Source organism: Myodes glareolus, chromosome 9, assembly GCF_982192425.1.
Source record: "Myodes glareolus chromosome 9, mMyoGla1.1, whole genome shotgun sequence".
NCBI lineage: Eukaryota > Metazoa > Chordata > Mammalia > Rodentia > Cricetidae > Myodes > Myodes glareolus.
Genome location: NC_142034.1, coordinates 65,127,956 through 65,149,364, shown reverse-complemented (window position 1 = coordinate 65,149,364; position 21,409 = coordinate 65,127,956). Strand labels below are relative to the sequence as shown.

Genomic DNA, 21,409 nt, shown 5'->3' with positions numbered 1-21,409 from the left:
CCAAGAAGAGCCGAGAAGTCAGCTGGACCCAAGCTGATGGACACCCCGAGGGTCCCTTAATGCAACAAGTCTGGCCAGAGCTCCAGGGAGTCTTCCACTGGAACTGCCTGTGACACCCCCCCCACGGAGCCTGAGAGGCCAGTGAGAATACAGGAGCCTGGGAAACTCCACATTAGCCATGACAGTACAGACCAGCTAAGATCCTGCCTGTCTGCAGCCCCATCAGTGCCCTCCGTACCTTCTCCAAGCTGGGAAAGCAAGCCTCTGGCTGAGCCCTTCCACCTGCCGGAGGGATGCTGGTCCTCTCCAAGGGCATACTGCCGGCTAGGGCTAGGGCCACCTCTCACCACCAAGCACAATGGGGGGTGGAGGAGGGGCCCTCAAGGGCTCCATTGTTCCCCCCAGGGTCTGAATTCATGATTGTCCCTGGGGGTGGAGCAGTGAGGAGCTAGACAGGCCTGCTGGGGGCCCAGGCAGGTCCTGACCCTCTCTTCCCCAGCCTCCACTTGAGGTCCAGGAAGTTCTTGGGGAACATCTGTACTTTTGGAGGCTTCCCAGGGCTCCGCAGTCTCTCTGGCTACTTCTGCCTGGGTACCTGCCTGCCCTCTTCACACCCATCTAATCTGCCCAAGTCCTGTCCCAGGAGCGGCCTCACCTGGAGATGCACAAGGGAGAGCTGTAGCTGACCACCGGGTGGGGGTAGCTGGCAACAGCCACTGCCCTCACTGCAGGGACTGCTCTCCTGGGCGGAGTCAGGCAGCCTGGGCTGAGAGCCCAGAGGAAGAGGGGAGGACAGCAGGACCCAGACACTCAGAATGTCTCATCTTGGGCAGAAGGGGAGGGACAGCCTCCCTCAACTTACAGACATCTCTCTCAGGAATGCTGCACCCTCTACAAACTCTAGGGCTCAGAATCTGGAATCTCTACAAAAGCCCAAGGCTCTGCCCCTCTTCTAGCTCAGAAAGGTTGACTGGCCTGCCTTGGGGCTTGGCGGGCTCTATATCAGGGCAAGAGAACACAGCACCCACAGGTCCCAGGGCCAGCACTATGTCCTCAGCTTTTCATGCTCTTCCCTGATGGCTGGGCACTTTCCTTCCTGGCCAGTGATTCTTGTCACTCTGTATCCCTAAATGGCTCAGAAACAGCTCAAAGAGGCAGCAGTACTTAAGCCCCATTCCAACCCATGCTGGCTGTCCCAGTTGACAGGTTCCTAGGGGAAGAAGTGATCACAATCAACCCAGCTAGCATTCTGATGACTGGTGGACCCTGATATGGGCAGGGACAGGGGCCACCAGACACCTATGCAGAATCCCCTTGGCAGCTTTCATACGGGTTGACCAGGTAGAGGTGGGCAACTAGGGGCCATAGGCCCAGTGTGAACTGCTGTGACACTCTAACCCAATAGTTACTTTATTAGGGTGTCAGTCCTGCTCCAGCAGGAGGGACAGGGACAGCCCAGGGAGAACAGAAGTGGGTACATTTCAGAGTCCTTCAGCCTCAGCAAGCCAGCACAGGGTGAAGAGCCACCATGTGGCCAGACAAGGGGAGCTCCTCCTACTGCACAGGAGAAGTCTATACAAGTCCTTGGTGCCCCGGCAGAGATCTCCCCACCTCACAGCCCAGGGATATGTGGGGCACAGGCGTCACTCTATAGAATGAGGCCGACCTTCAGGCATGGCCACTGCCCTGAGCTTTCTTGATTTCCTGCAAGGAAGAAGGAAAACAGAAAGTCAGGAGAGGCAGGGAACCAGGGAGGGCTGGGTCTCAGATCCTCCCCCGGCCCCAAAGGACTCTTGAACTTTGCGCTTGTACTGTGCCAGGACAGGGTGGATGGGGAGGGGCCCACCTCAGACAGAGCCTGCTTCAGTGTTGCATAGGCTTTATCCAAGTTGTCATTGATGATCACCAGGTCAAACAAGCCAGGCTCCTTGCCTGGGAATGAGACAAGAGTCAGAACACAAGGAATCTGGCCCCTTCCAGGCCTACAGCACTGCAACAACCTCTACCTGTCTACTCTTGCCTGTCACTGTAGTAGGACCACCAGGACTGGATGGAACTCTGCCTTCCCCTCTAGAGAACCTCAGCTGGGGCTTGCTCATCAAGTTCTGAGTACTAGAGTATGGACCACTGCCCCTTCCCCCGGACTCTATTTAGAACTGACTCTATTTAGAACTGTGATGGGCTCCCATATGCACATAGAGAAACAGCAAAAGGTCTCAGTGACAGTGCCTGAATGTGGGCCAAGTTCAGATCCAGAAACAAGAGCACAGCTTGCAAGAAGATGCCTATGACACACTCAAGTCAGTAAGAGAAGTGTGGCCCCTCAAAGGCTCTGCAGACAAAGAGGTCTCCAACTCCTCCATCTTTGCCCTTGGTCCTCCCTGTGTCTCGGTGAATGGGGTGACCACATGCTCATAAGGTATAAACGACCTGACCACACTCACTGCTCTCCATGTCAGCCTGTGCAGCTGCCAGTCGCTTTGCCAAGCTCTCCTCAGTCTCAGTGTTGCGCAGCCGCAATCGTTGCTCCTGAAATGCAGGCCTTTGTTGAGTCAGTACTCTCCAAGTCTCAGGGCCTGCCCTGCAGGTCTCCCACACCAGGTACCCACCAGAACAGCCAGCGAGGGGGGCTGCACAGAGATGTAGATGGGATGCAGATCAGTCTTCTTGATGTTGCGCACACCCTGTAGGTCGATGTCTAGCACGCAGATGCGGTTCATGGCCTGCACAGCCCGAACAGCCGCCTTGCTGGGAGCAGGGAAGGGCAGTGAGCAGACATTCAATGGGACCCAAGGCCAGACCCTTAACCCATCATGAGTCCTTGCCTGCTGGCCATCCTCTCAGGAATACATGCATTGGCTGCTAAACTTCAACCTTTAGTAGTCTCTTAAAGCTTCCAAGAGCTTCAGAGAAACTCAGCCCCTTCCTCCCCGAGCCCCATCCTAGGCCTAGCATGGGAAGAGCAGAGGCTCATTGAACCCAGCACCGTCCGTACTTCTCAGAACATTCAAGCATACCCTTGGCCTTGACAAATTCTCTGAAAGCACAGTCCTTTGAACCTGTCCTGCAGCCAAAAGCCAAAAGAGTTTGGGCTTTTGGTCAGGCCTGAGCTGCCTGTCACTGCCTACCCCTTCCTGTGTGAGGTATCTCATGTGGCTCCAACCATACAGGATGGCTTGAGACAGACGAGCCTGGGCATGACTCAGCCCGCCTGCTCCCTGGAGTCTATCAGCTAAGCCTAGGTGGGAGACTGGGAGGACATCATATGACAGAGGGGAGAGCTTCCTTCTGCCAATTCTGGGGTTACCTTGATCCACACCAAACTCAGCCCACCTTGTACCATAAAGGTTCCCCGAGAACTCAGCATGCTCAATGAAGTCCCCTGCTGCAATATCACGCTGCATCATCTCCCTAGTCACAAAGTAGTAATCTGGAGAAGAAGAGGGCTTTTCAGAGGATACCCAAAACCCAGACCTGCCTGGCCTGGCCCCTCTCCATCCTACACAGGACTGTTCTAGCTAGATCCAGACTGGAACAGACACCACTGTCCTCACTGTCCTTGCTGGGGGACTAGAAATAGTCAAGTTCCATAGAAAAGGGGGATACCCCTGCCATATATCAGGCAGGCAGAAGGTCCAGCCCTCACTCTGATGATGCACAGACTCTAATCAAGCTACTAACCCAAAGGCAAGAGATACTCCTGCTGGGGACTGAGTTCCGTTATAGCCAAGGGACAGAGCAAACCCTCATGCCCTCCCACTGCCCGCTTCCCCCCACAATAGGTCATGCTTGAGACCCTTGGATTAGCAGGTCAGCTCACCTTTGCCATTTTCCTCACCAGGTCGCGGGTTCCTTGTAGTATCTAGAAAAAAGACCTATCACACACGGAAGGGATGGGTGTACAACCCTTCCACCCTACCCAGGGTCTTCCCTTGCAGGCCTGCTCAGTTTTCTGGTTGTATAGCAGCAGGTGGTGCTCACAGCCAGTGGAAAGCCCAGACCAGATCTCAAGAGGTCACTGGGGCCAAGATGCTTACTCTAGATGAAGGCCCTGGGAAGGGAGAGGGCAATGGGGTTGAGGAGGGTAAGGAGAGCATCTCCTAGGCTGGGGGTGTATATTTGGAACTCTAGTAGTCCAGTGCTGGGATAGCCTCTGAGCTCCTTGCCCTTCAGGGTCCTAGGGCACTCACGGGACACACTGAAGCCAAAGATGCTGCCATGTTCCTGGAACAACTTCTTGAGCAGGGTGCTCTTCCCTGCTCCTGACGGCCCACTCAGCACCACCGGCCTAGGTCCTGCCATGCCTGTGAGAGGAGGGGCATCACAGACATGAGAGGTTTTACCCGTGCTGGTACCCTGGCATTATTCTAAGAGGCAGTGGCATGACTGACTCCCAAGGGCAACATCCTCCTATAATGTGAACCCTCCTCTCAACAGTAGTCAACTGGTAAGATGGTACACACAGGCAGGAAAGCCAACAGGATTCCAACAACCAGCCTCACACACACCCAACAGGATGTTCACAGGCATGTGACCCAGAAACAGACAATGCAGCACTCACTGGTCCCACCCCATATAGGCTGCCCTCCAGAACCTGACCTCACACTACGCAGTGCCCATAAATGGCACTGCCCACTGGGAGGTCCAAGTCTGAAAACAGAAATTCCCTGTACAAACATGGCATCCTCAAGTCTATTCAGTTCAAACCTGTTTTGGAAACTTCCCACTGGACATGCAACCATCTCTAACTTCTCTGGGAAAAACAAGCTGCAGCCGACCAGCCAAGTGTTGGAATAGCACCCCCTAGCCTCCCAAGGGGAAAGTGAATGCAGCTCAGCTCAGGGATCCGGTTCTGCTGCAGGTAGGGGCTGCCAACGGAGGAGCAGCTGCTGTGGTAGGCATGAAAGCACAGCAGAAACCTCCTCCATCACAGTCTGATCTAGGACCTGAGCCTCCTTCCCTTGCCCTCGGACCATCTTATCTCACCGGTCCCCAAGCCCAGCCCCACTCCTCCCTCCAGCCTGGCCTCTGAGCAGGTCCTCATTTACACAACCAGGACCCTGTCTATGAAGGCCCTCCTGCCTCCCCAGGATGGAAACCACCTACTTGATGTGCTGCAGCCTCCGTGATTAACCTGGGAAGAGTCAATGGCTGCTCTACACCGAGGGACAGGGGACTAATCTCTGCCAAGCCCATACCCCGCCCTTCAATAAATCCCTGGGGCATCCAGCCCTGCCTGCACTGGCTGCAAAGAGATCAGCCCCGTTCTTCCACTGTGCAAGAAGGAAAAGGAAGTTACTTGTCCTGCTCCTGAGACTACACCTGCCCAAATAACCAGGGCTGCATCTGACACACTGACAGATGGGGGAAGAGCCACCACAGGGGCTGAGAGACATGAGCTGCTGCTGTCCACTGAGGTTGAGGAAAAGGGAGATCAGGGAGGGTATTTGGGAGCTGGAGGGGCTGTCTGCCAACCCAAGCACCTTTGTGGGTGAGGCCCACACAGCTTTTGGTCCAAAAGGCATAGGATGCAGGAAGGGAATCAGCTTAGGGAAATCTTGTATTCTTAATCCCTCATGTAGGCCATGAGGTAATCTTACAAAAGCACTGGTGCTGGTATTCTATCACCCACAGGAGCACAAGCACTATGTGTATGGTATATGTGCATGCACATGCACATCACACATGCATACTGAAAACACACACATGCACGTCCCTGAGAAGCACATAGGACCACCTAACAAAAAGACATAGTTAAGGGGTCCTAGAGAAACTCACTCAGTGTCACCAGTGCTGCCTCTCAATGAAACTGCTTCCTTCGGGCTCTCCCTAATCACACTGGCCACCGTATGCTAACTTCCTGTCTGGGCTCCAGGCTTCCCCTGACCCACATCTCATCACCACCTTTTCACAGGTATCCTCTTCCCTAGTCACTGAGCCCTGCTGCTTCCACCATGGCCTGGCCCTAAGAGTGTACGCTACAAACCACACAATCCAGCTCCTACAAAGCTGCCTTCCTTTCTGCCTGCTGTATCAGGCACTCCAGATGAGAGTTCCTCAAGGTGCTGCACTGGCTTCAAATTCCCTTGATGGCCACAGGCTGTGATCTGCAGCTGCCAATATGGGTTCTACATCTGCACATTCTTAATGACCCATTTCTGGAGCTCTTGGTTCCCTTGAGCTTAAAAGGAGCTTAAGGCAGCACTCACCGTGGGGCTGAGTAACTCACTGTACAGCTGTATTCCAGAGACTGAGAACACCGGATCTGACACTAAAATAAGAACAAGTACAACAGAGGAGAACCAAAACTAGGAGAGATGCTCCAAAGTGCACGAGGTAAGAAAGCTTCTGAGAAAAGGATCCCAGGTAGGACAGTCAAGAGGACATGCATGAGGGACAAGCATGGGTGAAACACATGATCTGTAATCTCATCAGACAATGGAGCAGCCTATACCCATCCCCCACTCTATTCCCTGCTTCCAACTCTAGGTAATGATGAGCTGGTATCACCCAGATTCCAGTCTCAAATCCTCATTTCTGGCATTGTGGGAGCCCTGTCTTGACCCTAACCCTGTACCTTGCAGGCCAAGACCAGACAGGGGGAGGAAGGACACTAGCGTGCACATGTAGACATATGCGACAGCTGAATCCAACCCAGCTCTGCACTCCCTAAGGCACCCCCGCTGAGCCGCTTAACCTCTCAAGGCCAGCTTTTCAGGAGTCACAGTGTTTAACTTCTGTCCTCCTGGGGCTAAATCACAAGAGACAGAAAGACACAGGGCACCAGCTCCACCTGTTGGCACCTTGGCTCTGAAGAGTGCCAGTAGGTGTCACCTGGCACGTGCAGTCCTTGGATCTTGGACAGTTCTTGGTGACCCTCGATGACACTACACTTGCTTGAATCTACACAGATCTTACCAGATGACCCTGGCTAGCTAGCTGTGTGGTACAACAGTGGCACTTGGGCCTGGCAAGGGGAGTATGGAGGACTCTAGTCAGCAGCCAGGTGACCAGGCGTTCGCTACATCTCCACAGGGCCACAGCTAACAGCAGAAACTACAGATTTAGTTTCTGCTCTAGCATTTATAGAAGTGTGTGCTACTCAAAGACAACTTCCTTTGGGGAGACCACTGGAGAAACTTTAGACCCCAATCTCTTTAGCTCTTCTAGCCCCAGACTTCAACTGCCTGAACAAGAACCCCAAGCCCCTAACTCTAAGACAAGCCAAGATACAAGTGATTTCCACAGGAGCATTGGGAGGGAACATGCTCTCCTGGAACACTCCCCAGACACAACTTCCTGCACAACCTCTTCTTGTCTTTACCTTAGGGCCCCTAGAACTAGAAATCTGTCACAACCACCACATCCCTCCTGTCCACTGAAGCTATAAACAGCACTAGGCACATTCCAGCCCTGAAGCCCCCAGAATTGAGGAGCCTCTTCCAATGGCAGCACCAGGAGCAGTCAAAGCATTTTCATGCTCATTCCTCTACCTGAGCCAGATGGACGTACCACAGCCTCCCAAGGAAGGAAGGGTAGAGTAGCAGCCAACCACGAACAGGCTGCTGCTGGACCTTCCTGGTGCTACCCATCTCTGCTTGGGACTCTTCCCACCAAGGACAAAAAAGAACAGGCTGAATCTTGAATGGGGTCCTGGATGCCATAATCATGAGGCAAAGTGAACATGAAAGGAAAAAAAAAGGGTTCAGAACCCAAGGAGAGCAAAATGTTAAGACCTAGGATGTTGCAGGGCTTGTCAACTACTCACTTGTGTAGAAGGGAAAGTAAGGAAACAGGATCAGGCAAGACTGAAGGGTGGATGAAGCCCACCCAGTAGGCCCAGGGAGAATGGGGGGGGGGTAGGTATGGCAAAGGACACTAAGGCCCAATACACGCAGGCAAGGGATGGGTAGGGCAGGGCAGAGGAGACTGGGGACCAGTGCAAGCAGAGTCAGGAAGGATGGGAGATAGGGCAGGGGACAGTGAGGTCTACTGCAGGCAGGGTCGGTGGAAACCGAGGACCACCATGATCAGGATCAGCAAGAATGGGGACAGGGTGGGGCAGGAAAGACCAGGGATGCTGCAAGCAGCCTGCCTCCTACAGCTGCCTACCAAGGGCTCACCCTCATTTTACCTCTCCTTTGTTGCCTGGGCTGTCTCCTCCCACACCTCCTTCTGCCTCTTCCTTCAAATTACCTCAACATGTTTTCTGGATATTTTGTACAAAAAGAAAGTTTAAGTGTGGCTGAAGAGAAGTATACTGCCTCAAATTTACTACTCCAGAAAATTACTAGTCTCCCCGCTGCCCATCCTAGACAGAGATCCAGCGCTGAACCAAGGAAGGCCAGGCAAGCAGCAGCAATGGCTGATTTAGCATCTACGGGAACATAAAAGCCTAATACGTGAAGGCAGGGGTAACGTGGGTAGACAGGCTAAAGTAGCAGGAAATTCTGCTCCTTGGTGCCAAACTGGAACCCGCCTTAGTAGTAGCTCTTATAACTAACCTATGATCCCCAAAAGGTAAATTGGAGTACCCACAGAAACAAACCTTCCCTCCTTGGACCCTAACCAAGGCTGACCAGTCATTTATTCGCTTTCTCCCAATCTCTTCAGGTAGCTAATGTCACCTGCTCCTCCTCCAGCCACCACCTAAAGGAACCTTCTCACTCACTGCTTCCCCGCCCACTTCCACGTTGGATAAAATGATGCCTGGGGATATTAAGCCCAAAGGCGGCACCAGAAACCTCAACCTGAGACAGGCCGAATCCCAATACCCACACCCAGGCGTCAGCGGGGCCTGCACCACCTGCAGACACCGAAGTCCAGCAACGGCAATGGCGAAGGGGGAAAACCAGGCGCTTGAACCTGTCCAGGACGCCGGGTGGGCAGGGCGCCGAGGAAGAGCACCGGCTAGACTCAGGCAGCTTGTGGGTGGCTGCGACTCCACGTGCCTGTCCCTGTCGTTCTGAGGACCCGGAAAACACGTTCACCAGGCGTCCTCACAAGAGCAGGGGTCATTGGAGGCAGCGCGCAAGGGACGCTCGCGGTCGCAAGTCCTCAGCAGCAAAGCGCACTCACCGTCCACAGGGACGCGACCCAGGGCGGCCACTGCCAGCCCGACCAGCGGGCGCCGCAGCATCAGGGACCGCCCGCAGGACTACGTCACAGCGTCGCGCCGACTCACGACGGCTTACCGGAGCGCGGCACTGCTGCGCACACGGAGTGCGCAAAATCGCCAGCGCAAACCCCCTTCCCACCACCGCCCGCCGACATTACGTCACCATCTCCGGCCCCGCCCACCCGAATCACCTCCGCCTGGTCACGGCCGCAGGACTACGTCATAGCAGCGCGTCGGTCTGCGAGGGCCAGCGGGAGGGGGAGCGCCGCACTGCTGCGCAGGCGTATTGCGTGGTACTCCCCGGAGACCACGCCCATTTCACCCTTAGTCCTTGTGTCATCAGGCATGGTTTTCTTCCATGTTCGCCCTTTTTTTCTAGGCTCAGACCCCTCCTGTCCACAGAGAGGACCCGAAGAGGAGCACTTTAAAAATCAAGTGGCCGGGAGAGATGGCTCAGCGTTTAAGAGCACTGACAGTTCTTCCAGAGAGGGCCTGGGTTCAATTCCCAGATCTCACATGACGGGTGACAACTGTCTGTAACTCCGGTCTGAGGAGTTACATAGACAAACATGCAGGCAAAGCGCCAATGACATAAAATTTAAAAAAAAAAATGAAATCAGCATCGAGTCCGTTGAGTCACGTCTTCGCATTATCCGGTTACCTTTTAGGAACCAGGTTCCCGTTCAGTTCCCAGACCCAGACGGTGTTTGGTCTCCTCAGGCACCTGCTCGCAGGCTCATGCACATACACATATAGACTATGTAGTCCTGACAGGTTCCCAGAGAGCCACCTGCCTCTACCATACCAAATGGTAGGATTAAAAAACATGCTTTTTGTTGGGTGGTGGCGGCGCACACCTTTAATCGCAGCACCGGGAGGCAGAGGCAGGTGGATCTCTGTGAGTTCAAGCCCAGCCTGGTCTACAAGAACTAGTTCCGGGGGACAGGCTCCAAAGCTACAGAGGAAACCCGTCTCGAAAAACCAAGAAGATGAAAAGTAAATAAGTAAATAAATGTCTTTAATCCCAGCACTCCAGACAGAGGCAAGAGGATCTCAGTGAGTTCAAGGCTGGCCTGGTCTACAAAGGGAGTTCCAGAACAACCAGGGCAAACCTCATCTTGAAAGAACCTAATTAATTAATTTAAATGTGTGCACAAGCTGAACGGTGATGGCTCACATCTTTAATCCCAGCACTCCAGCAGCAGAGGCAGGAGTATCTCTGTGAGTCCGAGGCCAACTTGGTCTACAGAGCAAGTTCCAAGACAGGCTCCAAAGCTACACAGAGAAACCCTTTCCCAAACAACAACAACAACAAAAAAAAAGTACTCACTGAAGAACCAAAGTTCCTCCATTTTGTCCTCTACCTTCGCCTAACGTCTTGTGTAAGCTATTTTCCATAAAACATTCCAGTTCTCAGAAACGGCTAGAGACAAAAGTAGCAGGGTAGCCACCTGGAAAGTACAGATAACCAGAGAATGATCCCACCCGAAGGTCAGTCGATAAGAAAACTTGACTAGCAACGGGTGAGGGTGAGGTTAGAAAATAAAAATTTGTGAAAAGTCCCTAAGCCCAAGTCAATCAGGATTCAACCAATCACCCCAAACCCTGTGAATGTAACTTTCCTGGCCTTTGCCTTTAAATAATGCTCTCTAGAAGGGTGGGACACCTCCTCTCTCGCTGCTGTGCTAATGAGGTCCAGGCCGGCCTGCAATTACCATAATAAACCTTGCTTCTGCATGTCAGGGAGTCAGTCTCCCTGGTGGTCTTTTGGGGACCCCATGGACTGGGCACAACAGTAACAAACCATGTGGCAAAATGTAGATTAATATAAACAGGTTAATTTAAGTTTCAAAAGTTACTTGGGAACAAGTCTAAACTAAGGCCAAAACTTTCGTAATTAATAAGAAGTCTCAGTGTCATTATTCGGGAGCTGGAACACCAAGGAAAGCTTGATTATAGCTGAGTCTGGGGGGACGGGCAGGTGGTGAGGGCACCACACACCTGCTGGCAGGTTGCCCTTGAGTTTATGAGGCTCTGGGAACTTAGCTGTGTCTTCTATTCTCCACTGAACCTATCACTAAATCCTGAAACTCATTTCCACCATCTGAGCTTCTGTCTGCTGTCTCAATTTGGGAACCAAAAATTGCTTTAAGTACAATGACAAAAAAAGAGAATTTGGATATGTCTTAAATATGTTACAGGTTGGAGAGTGGAGGGAGAAAAGGATAGGGCTATTTAGTTATCTATCTATTTACTTACCTATTTTTGTGACTTGTGACAAGGTCTTACTCCGTCGACCAAGCTGACCTTGAACTCACAGAGATCTGCCTGCCTAGGAGTGAATCACCAAGTCCAGCATATAAGGCCATTTTTTAAAAAAAGATTTATTTATTTATTTATTATGTATACAGTGTTCTGCCTGTGTGTATGTCTGCACACGAGAAGAGGGAACAAGATCTTCCCTCTTATAGATAGTTGTGATTCATCTTGTTAGTGGGAATTGAACTCAGGACCTCTGGAAGAGCAGCCAGTGCTCTTAACCTCTGAGCCATCTCTCCAGCCCCTATAAGACAATTTGTTTTTGTTTTGTTTGTTTGTTTTGTTTTGTTTTTTTGAGATAGGGTTTCCCAGTAGCTATAAAGCCAGTCCTGGAACTCACTCTGTAGACCAGGCTGGCCTCGAACTCACAGAGATCTCCCTCACAGAGATCTCTCTGCCTCTGCCTCCCAAGTGCTGGGATTAAAAGTGTGCGCCGCCACCACCCAGCAAGACTATTAAAAAAAAAATAAAAAAACTCACAGCTTTAAACCAGAAAAGGAGGAAGGGGGGAGGGGGAGTAGTCCTCTGCTCTTCACTGTTTTCTTTGTGCTGCACTTCACCCACCACGGCCCCTGCCACAGCCTGCTTTTCAAAAGAACCAGCCAAGAAGTAACGAAACTTGGTGGCTCACACCTATAATCCCAGCACTCAGGAATCTGAGACAGGAATATTGTCAGGAAGGCAAGGCTAGCTTAGGCTATATAGTAAATTCCAATCTAGCTTTGTCTATGTAGCAAGTTCCAGATAGTCAAGGCTACATAGAGAGGCCCTGTCTGAAAAACAAACAAACAAACAAAACAAAACAGCAAACACTGAAATAAATAAAAAAAAAAAATTGAGGAGCCAAGGATATTTCTCAAGGATACAGGTGCCTGCTGCAAGGCTTGACTACCTGCTTTTGCTCCCGGAAACCCATGCGATGAAAGGAGAGAGCTCATCCTGCAGACTAGCCTCTGATAGTCACGTGTGCATCATGGTACATGAGCACCCCACACAGACACACACAGAGAATAAATAAATACAATGTAATTTAAAAATAAAACCCAAACACTTCTTTTCATGGACTGGTGTCTTTCCACATTGGCCATGTAATTTTGCAGCTCTAATTTGGCATTTGCAGCTATAATTTTGCCTCTAACTTGAACCCCTTGCCCACAGTAGGCAAAACCTATCCCCATATTCGTACCCGAGCTTCCATATTGGTCAGCTGCAATTTCAAAACCTGCCCCAGGTCGAGCCAGCCTACTGGAGCTCACTAGAATGTTTGTGTGCTTCCAGAGAGACCACAAGCGACAGGAATAATGTCATGAGAGAGGAAGTCAGAATGTGAAGTTTATGTGAGGATTGAATGAATGTGGCTTGGGCCTGGGTCACTTCTCTTTCACACTCTGGACAAAACCTGAACACCTTTATCAGGGCCTGGGCATATTTATGGCCTTGAGGTACCATAGAGGACCTGAAGTCAGGTCCAGTGACTCAAAAGATAAGTAAAGGAGGTTGATGGAGGAGACACAATTGATGCTGATCTGTCATTTACATAAACATAGACATGGGTGTGTGAGGACACACACACTCAGAGGGGGATTAGGGAGGGAGAAGGTGACTATCTGTTTCCAAATGAGTAGCCTACAGAAAGGCAAGTGGATAATAGGCAAGATCATCACCACAATGAGCCACCAGTTCCAAGTGAATGCTCACGCAACCAAGGCCCCTGTTGGTGAGTAGGACAACTGAGGCAGGGCCCTTCCCCCCAAGCAAAATTAGTACTCAGAAGGGCACACTTGTAAAGACAGCATCCTGCCACCACGCCCCATTTCCACAAGGGACACACAAGGTTCTTTGTGCTTGAGAGGCTGATAAGTTCTAGAACAGGAACTCCAAGTCACAAGATGTGCTAGGATAGGGACTCTGTGTAGGCCCTCCAGTGTGGAAACTGGCTTCTCATGTTTTTAACCAGTGCTGAGTTCCAATGAGGGTTGCTGTGCTGGCTGGTGTCGGTGTCAGCTTGATACAGGCTGGAGAAAGGGGAGGAAGGAGTTGAGGAAATGACTCCATAAGATCAGGCTGTAGGCAAGCTTATGGGGTATTTTCTTAATTGGTGATTGATGGCGGAGGGATGGAGCCATCCCTGGGCTGATGGTTCTGAGTTCTATTAGAAAGCAGAATTAGCAAGCCTCAAGGAACAAGTCAGTAGGCAGCACTACCCCCTCACTCCTCCCACTCCCCCACCCCTATCTCTGCATTAGCTCCCAGGTTCTGGCCCTGTTTTGAGTTCCTGTCTTGGTCCCTTCAATGATGGACTACAATGCGGAAGTGTAGGCCAAATAAACCCTTTCCAACCCATCTTGGATTTGGTCTTGGTGTTTCATCATAGTAATACTAACCCTAAGCAAGACATTGCTCAAAAGTCCAAGTCCAAATTCTTCCCCTAGACTGAAGGCTCCCGTAAACAAGTTACAAACCCCTCCGAAGGATGGTGAGGCAGGCACAAGTTAAACACTCCCACACCAGGAGGAAGAATGCTTTGTCCTAAGAGCATCCTGAAGAGCATCAGGGCAACTGCTAAATTCTCTGGGTGTGGCATCATGCACACACAAGGGCGGGAGTGGCCCTAGGCTCTCCTCCCCACACAGTGTGACTGGTTGCAGTCCACGTGGGGCCATGGCTGGCATCACACACGCTGATGTTGGCTCTACTTTTCTGGCATCCCTACTCTAGGGGCCATCTAGGAGTTCAGGAACAGGTTAATTTCCTCTGTCAATTAAAGAACTAAAAGGCAGGGGTGGGACCTGGAAAAAGGACTTAGTTGTTAAGAGCGCTGCCTGTCAGAGGACCCAGGTTCAATTCCTAGCACCCATACGGTGTCTCAGAACCACGTATTACCCCAGTACCAGGACATTCAAGGGCACTAGGCACGCACATGGTGCACAGACTCACATGCAAACAAAACACTCATATACATACATAATTTTAAGAAGAATTAAAAAGCTGGAAAGATATGTTACTAGAAATACCGAGGAGTCTTAGGAGAACCATCATGTGGTACCTGGGAAATCAGTGTACCCTATGAACATTCTTATTTTTATTAATAAAAGGTGAAAACCAGCACAAACGGGCGCAAAGACAAAGAATGGCCTCAAACAGAAGCCCAAGGACAAGTCACCACAGTTTAGAATTTCCAGGGCAGGCAAGGTGTAAATTGCAGTTTCCTGGTGAATAAAAATGACATGACCGTATGGTTGAGGAGAAGGGTTTTATTATAGATATGAGGGAGAGTACAGCTAGAGGCATCTGGAAGACGAGGGAGAGAAAGAAGACGCAACACAATCAGCAGACTGAACCAGGCTGTGAGAAGCGTGGTGGTGGGGTGTTAAGAGGGAAATAGCGGAGAAAGGGGCAACAGAGAGGATCAGAAGCCAAGAGCAGAAGACTAAGGAGATGGTTTTTATTGTATACAAGTGGGAGAATAAAGCCAGAGGCAACTGGAAGGGTCCAGAGCAGGGAGAGGAGTAGTAGACTAAACATGACCAGCAGACTGAATCAGGCTATGAGAGGGGTTGAGGGGGGAGTAAGAGGGAAAGAGGAAAGAGAGGGGCAAGAGAGAGGACAAAGAGTCAAGAGCAGAAGACCAAGAGAAATTGTGACCAAAATGGGAAGTTTTTATAGGACAGAGAAGAGAGCCCCTGGGCTGGAGAGGCAGGAGTGAGAAGAGCAGGGAGGAGCCAGGGTACCAGCACTGAGAATTCTGTCACAGGTACTTGTGATGCTGAGACAGTGTGAGGCCAGCATGCATTTTGTATGACAACAGGCACCACAGGTAACCTTTTGTCCTGAGTGTCTTTGGGACCAGAGACCTGGAAGGAAGAAGAGTCCTGCTGCTTGAGATAAGGCAGCTTGGAGGGCAGCTGCTGAACCTTGGTCTCCAGTATCCTGATGCACAACTCTCCGTGCCTTTTACCCATGCTTATTTCTGTTCTTTCCTTGCTCAGACTGAGAATTTTCCCAATCTTTCCAAATCCTTTAGAATTCCTCTTGTCTTTCAGTCTAGGAGAAACCAATTAAAAACCAGCAAGCCAGTTCCTGAATGCCCTTTCGAACTACTTCTGCTGAGTTAGCCACCCATTCAGCCTTCTAGAAGTCACATCTAGAAGGCGGTGGGACAAGAGTAGGTTCATTCCACCTTTCTAGAGAATATTCCCTTTCCCTCCCTCCTCTCTCCCTTCCTTTCCTCTGAGTAAAGATTTTTGGTTTCTTTTTTTTTTTTCTTTTCCCTAAATTTAGAGTAAAAATTCGGGCCAGGCAGTGGTGTCACACACCTTTAATCCCAGCATTTTGGAGGTGGAGGCAGGAGAAACTCTGTGAGTTGGAGGTCAGTCTGGTCTACAGAGTGCGTTCCAGGACAGCCAGTGCTACACAGAGAAACCCTGTCTCCAAAAACACAAACAAAACAAAACAAAACAAAAAGTAAAATTAGATAAAGATAATGATTGTAAAATCAGTTCATTTTTATTTAAAGATTTTACTTGCAGTTCCTTTACTGTGCAGGGAACAGGCAAAAACACCTTGTCCTAAATACAGTCATTTTGACTTCAGCTTCCATTTTACCTGCAGGTTGAAACAAAGTCCAAGTTCCCAAGACCAACTCCTCCTTAAACAATAGAAATAGTCTGTTATACATCTTTAGTTCTCTAAAAACATTATGGCTATTCCTAACAACAAAAGGAACAAATGAATCAGATTGGTTGGACTGGAAAGCTTACATTCCATGTCCCTTGACAATGATGGAACACACAGGGAAAGCCTCTAATCTTTAATTCCTGATTGGTGAAAATTTTAACTTGGCACAGGTGTGATTTTTGTGCCTATCAATCCTGCTTCATCCCCGCTTGGGGCTGTCAGGACAAACAAAGCTCTGGAGTTCTTGTCTCCCAGCCATGATTGACTAGAGACCTTGCTTGTGTGGCACTTTATTAAAGACTTTACTGTTTCAGGAGCCCATAGTTGATTTCTCTCTCCTTTTTGGCACAACAGACACAGTGTAACAATTGTCCCTCTAGATCACTTTGTTGTTGTTGTTGTTGTTGTTGTTGTTGTTGTTGTCTGTTCAAGGTTGAGGTGGGGGAAGCTTTGAAACTGGTCCTGGAACTCACTTGGTATACCAGGGTGGCCTTTAATTCACAAAGATCCACCTGCTTCTGCCTCCCGAGTGCTGGGTTAAAGGCATGGGCCACCACCGCCCGATTTAGATCACCTTCTTACTAAAAGCTCTCCAAAACAGCTCTTTGTGAGGGAACTGATGCTCAATTCAGATGTGCTGCCCACTTTATAACAATTCTTTAAGTTTGTTTGTTTGTTTGTTTGTTTTTGAGTCAGGGTTATTTAGCCCCTCGGTTGGCCTTGAGTTCACTATGTAGACCAAGCTGATCTTGAATTCCGACCTGGCGCTTGAAAGTCCGTCTTCCAGACATGGGCCGAGAGAAAGGGGTCTGTGGGCGACCATCGGATTCGGAGCAAACCTGGAAAACAACCAGGCGTGGAAACTTAGATGTCAAGGTCGCACAGCAGCAATGCTGTCCTGCTTCCATCTGCGCACTGCACAGAGCCATGCAGCCTGCACCCCAGAAAGTCCCAGAGTCCTGACCGCCTTCCGCCTAGTGCAATGCGCCAGCCTTTGCTACAGCGGCTTTGCCACCCAAAGCAATGCAGGGTAAGCCCCATCCGGCGTACCTGGACAACTAAACAGGCTTCCGTCAGTCTCAACCACGCCCACCTGGGCTTACTCCGCCCTTAACGGAGGACGTCAGCCCCGCGCTCTGTGACGTCATCGCCGCGCGCCGCGGCGCCTGCGAAAAAACTGGGTCGCGGACAGGGGTCCATCATCGTATACAGAGACACCCGCGTGGTTTCCCACCTTCTGAGTAAAGTTCTGCAGGGCGGGTCTACGAGGTCCCTCCGACACTAAGGTGGCGGCCGCAGGTTGGAGTCTCTTGGGCGTCGGCAGCAACCGGCCCCATCACTGACGAGTGAAAGGGAGGGCGACATACACCGTCGTGTGGGGCGAACAGAAAGGGGCTTCTCCGCACATGACCCCGAGCCTTGTCGTCGTGACTAGAGAGCAGGAGGCCCGGACTTGGGACCAGCGGGATTGCTTCTTTCGAGGCACTGGGAACCTCCTAATCTATGCACTCTCTCACTGGTTTAATCTTACTGAGTGTAGGACACTCAGCTTCCCGCCTGCTTAGACTACTCTGGGAGTTTGTGGCATTGGAGAAAGTAGCCCGAGCTTTTTTTCCGGTCTGTAATCAGATTTGATAATAATCACCTCGCCGTTTTGTTATGAAAACTAAAACGATTTTCATAAGAAAGAACCAAGCACCACACACACATACACCGTACAGGGTGAGGCTCCGACTCCATAACCTTAAGAAATAGGTGGGCGTTGGTCCTGCTGAAATGGACTCAGTCTTTGGAGGACAGGACGCGTTTTGTAAAAAGCCTCCACAAGCTGTTCTAATCTGAGGCCAGAGAGCTAGTAGGATAGACTGGCAAGTGACACTGCGCTCTCACGCCTGACCATTCACGGAGAACTCAAACTACAGATTGAAGATATGTTTTTTAATTGAGGCTATATTGAACATAGGGTTTTCCTGTAAACAAAATCATTTAATAAGTGTTATATGGGTTGTGTATACTCTCAGGTTGTTTGCTTCGGTTTTTTGAGACAGTCTCAACCCAGCCTGACCTTTAACTCCCTATGTAACAGGATAATCTTGAACTCCTTATCCTCCTGCCTCTGCCTCCAGAGTGTTGGAAATGCAGGCATGTCCACACCTGACTTTGTATTCTTTTAGGTATTCTAAGTGATTTAAGGCACATGGGAACCAGTGACAAGTCATATGCAAATACTGTGCCATTGTACAGCAAAGAGCTGACAGTGTCAGTGTATCTGTAGGGAACTCCCGGAACCAGTGAACGCAGAGCCACAAGCAGATTGCTGCTAGAGGTGTACCTGGCTCTGACTTAGCTCCAGGCAAGGATTTTAGAACAATAATCAAGTAGAAAATTCAGGTTCTTTTTTTTTTTTTTCCTTGCCTAACAGATCCTACATCTGGGCCAGTGACTGTTTCCTCGTGCCACAACAGCTCCAAGGAAAAACAATGCCTTTGGGCAGCCTGCTTGGGAAAGCATGGAATTCCAGTCCCCTCAGGTACATCCCTGTTCTCTCCAGGCAGGGGCTGTTACCCCTGTCCTGGTGCTAGGAGGCTTGTTGTCCTCCTGAGCCACCCACTGTAGACGGTTTTGATGATGCTAATAGCTCAGCAGAGGCCCCTCTAAATGTGAATCATCAATCCTTGCTAGTGTTTGATTGCTGGGCGGTTCTCTGTCCTACCCTGACAGTGGCTGGCTGGCTGGGTACTCGGTGCCATCTGGCTCAGCACCATCCATCAACCAATGTTTGCATGTCTGTCTGTAGCCTGCTGAGGCACTGTGCTGTGAGGGCAGCCACTCCTGCACCCTGCCACCTACACACCTCCTCGTGGAGAGCTGACAGCAGCAGGGCTTCACTTACTCGACTGCGCCGCCAGGCCTATGCTCGCCTCTATCCTGTGCTACTGGTCAAGCAGGACGGTTCCACCATCCATATCCGATACCGGGAGCCACGGCGCATGCTAGTGGTAAGCGTCCTTCAATAGGTGTTTGCTGAGCCATAGTGTTGAGGCTCAGTGCCTGAATTTGGGATTGGGGTTGCATATGTAGCTAAAGTGGAAGAGGAGGGGAACAAGTTGTTGGAGGAATTTACACCAAAAACTCCAATCATCAAAATTAGAACAAACGAATGAGTCATTTCCTGTTTGGGCTTTGTTCTTGTTTTATTTGTACAGGGCCTTATGAAAACCAGGTTGGCTTTGAACTTACACACTGAGGCTCACCTTCACCTCCAATCTTCCTGCCTCTTTAAGTGCTGAGATTATAGGCCTGTGTCACCACGCAGGCTTAACAAGTCTGTTTAAAAAAAAAAACAAAAAACAAAAAACAACAAAAAACACTAAATCTGGGCTGGAGTGTATTCTAGTTGGTAGAATGCTTGCCTAAGAGGCATAAAGCCTTTGGTTCCAGGACCACATAAAACCAGGTATGGTGGCACAAATCTGCAATTGCAGCACTCTGGAAGCTGAGGATGATGGCTGTGAGTCCGATGCTTTTTTGTACAAATTAAAACTCTGTCTTAAACAAACATACACTAAATCTAGGGGAAAGGAGTAGAGAAACATTTCCTTTCCAAACAAAAGTTACAGATTTGACTAACCAATTAGTAGGCCAGCACAGGATAGAAGGCACAGCCGTGTAAAAGGTGTCTTCCCGGTCACTTTCCTGATTCTCCCCAATGGTGAATGCCTTCACTTCTCCCCATGCAGATGCCCCTAGACCTGGATGCCCTATCTCCAGAAGAGCGCAGGGTCCGGTTCCGAAAACGTGAGGCTCAGCTCCTGCAGAAGAAGGAAGAAGAGCCAGAGATGATTGACACTTTTGACACTGAACGATACAAACGGTTTTGGACCAAGACCAAGAAGTAACTGTGTCAGGGAGTCACACCAGTGACATTTTGTAAGGATGGGAGGCTTCTGTTTGTAAATCATACATTCTTGAAACCATAGCCTCCTGTCACTGTCTTCTTCTGTGTGTACGCTCGGCCCTGAGATTGAAAGGCTCTGGAGTTAGGACAGATTAGTGGGTTTAGGATTCATTTTGGTCAGATCTGTGGATTTTTTTGGGGGGGGTTGTTTTTTAAGACAAAGTTTCACCCTGATTGGTCTATAATTTATATGTAGATCAGGCCTGACATTGCCTCCTGAGTACTGGGCTTAAAGGTATATGCCATCACACTCAGCTTCAAACCTCTGGGTTTTAAACACTGCTAAAAGGTTAGTTGTGAAGTATATGGGCAGTGGACAGGAAGCACCCAGCCGCTAGCAGCTCTACCTGCCTACCCCTAGGAACCCAAGTTTAACTCCTAGATCACACATGGTCTGCAGTGAACTTTCTCAGCCCCATACTTTTTGGTCCTTCCCTGAAAGGCTTCCCAGGGAGAAACACTTTCCTGCCCTAGGGGACCCAGGAGTGTGGCCAAGTTGTGTGTCTTTGTTTGTTTTTGAGACAGACTTTCTCTGTGTATCTCTGACTGTCCTGGAACTTCCTCTGTAGACTAGGCTGACCTCACACTCAGAGGTCCATCTGCCTCTGTCTCCTGGATTAAAGAAGTGTGCCACCACCACTGGCCAGGCTGTGTCTTGAACCCCTAGTCTACTCCAGTCTGCAGAATAACTGGCCACAGAAACTAAAACCTATAAACAGCTGCTTGAACCTTTGTACATCTTGATGTTGATTTAAAATTCCATTGGCGGCCTCCAGATGCAAGAGTGCACATAGTATCTAACTTCAAAAGCAGACTTTCATGGCTGTAGTCAAGGCTGCACAAGCTTGGAACTGGTCTGGAAACTTGTCCCATATCCTCCCTGCCCTATAGCCATGTTCCTCTTAGCTTCACCTAGTATGCATTCTGTGCTCAGACAGTGCAATTCAGCCTTCTGTGTCCTTAGCATACTTGGCCAATGGTGAGGGCCTCAGAATCTGCTACCTTGCTTTCTGAAGAGCTTCTCTGGGAGAGAGAGATGACTGGTTTGTTCTTCTTTCACTGTGGCCCACATGACTTGTCTGCTGCTCCCTTATTGTGCAGCCTCCCTTGGGTCCATCCATGCCATCCATCCTATCCTTGTGTGATCTTGTTCTGAGGGATCTGGTTCCAACTATGCCCTCCAAAGCCAGGACATGAACTCAGGGCTTGTACTAGATGCTTCACAAGCTGTTTGCAGATACTCAGCATGTATTCAGAATAAAGACGCAAGCAAAAGTGGAGCTGTTCAGGTCTATTTGGGATCCCAGAGAGTGCCAGTTTATGTTGAGGCAGGACCT

The 21,409-nt window shown here is 50.2% G+C and overlaps 2 protein-coding genes and 1 long non-coding RNA gene across 9 annotated transcripts; 1 reads left to right on the top strand and 2 right to left on the bottom strand.

The window, feature by feature from the left end:
- Positions 1–1,394: 1,394 nt before the first annotated feature.
- Guk1 (guanylate kinase 1) lies at positions 1,395–9,228 on the bottom strand. Of its 4 annotated transcripts, none has more exons than XM_048440041.3 (9): positions 9,079–9,228; positions 4,191–4,304; positions 4,038–4,051; positions 3,821–3,875; positions 3,334–3,430; positions 2,610–2,748; positions 2,445–2,529; positions 1,847–1,932; positions 1,395–1,704 (listed from the first exon to the last, which is right to left on the bottom strand). In XM_048440041.3, exons 1-9 carry the CDS (start codon positions 9,137–9,139, stop codon positions 1,669–1,671), a joined length of 687 nt encoding a protein of 228 aa, XP_048295998.3. In that variant the 5' UTR covers positions 9,140–9,228; the 3' UTR covers positions 1,395–1,668. The 4 variants fall into 4 exon arrangements, with proteins under 4 accessions (XP_048295998.3, XP_085551114.2, XP_085551113.1 ...); XM_085694988.2 differs by lacking the exon at positions 4,038–4,051 and adding an exon at positions 7,513–7,653 and having other exon boundaries at positions 3,821–3,862; positions 9,079–9,154; XM_085694987.2 differs by lacking the exon at positions 9,079–9,228 and adding an exon at positions 7,513–7,532.
- A 6,693-nt stretch (positions 9,229–15,921) lies between these two features.
- Positions 15,922–17,248, bottom strand: LOC125404232 (uncharacterized). Its single transcript, XR_007233206.3, has 2 exons — positions 17,165–17,248; positions 15,922–16,953 (listed from the first exon to the last, which is right to left on the bottom strand). It is a non-coding gene; the product is annotated as an uncharacterized LOC125404232 (long non-coding RNA).
- A 2-nt stretch (positions 17,249–17,250) lies between these two features.
- Mrpl55 (mitochondrial ribosomal protein L55) lies at positions 17,251–20,093 on the top strand. 4 transcript variants are annotated; one of them, XM_048440054.3, is made up of 4 exons: positions 17,251–17,413; positions 18,537–18,644; positions 18,912–19,113; positions 19,855–20,093. In XM_048440054.3, the coding sequence occupies exons 2-4, from the start codon at positions 18,595–18,597 to the stop codon at positions 20,011–20,013; spliced, it is 411 nt and encodes a 136-aa protein (XP_048296011.1). In that variant the 5' UTR covers positions 17,251–17,413; positions 18,537–18,594; the 3' UTR covers positions 20,014–20,093. The 4 variants fall into 4 exon arrangements, with proteins under 4 accessions (XP_048296011.1, XP_048296013.1, XP_048296012.1 ...); XM_048440056.3 differs by lacking the exon at positions 17,251–17,413 and adding an exon at positions 17,427–17,596; XM_048440055.3 differs by lacking the exon at positions 17,251–17,413 and adding an exon at positions 17,604–17,731.
- Positions 20,094–21,409: the final 1,316 nt, after the last annotated feature.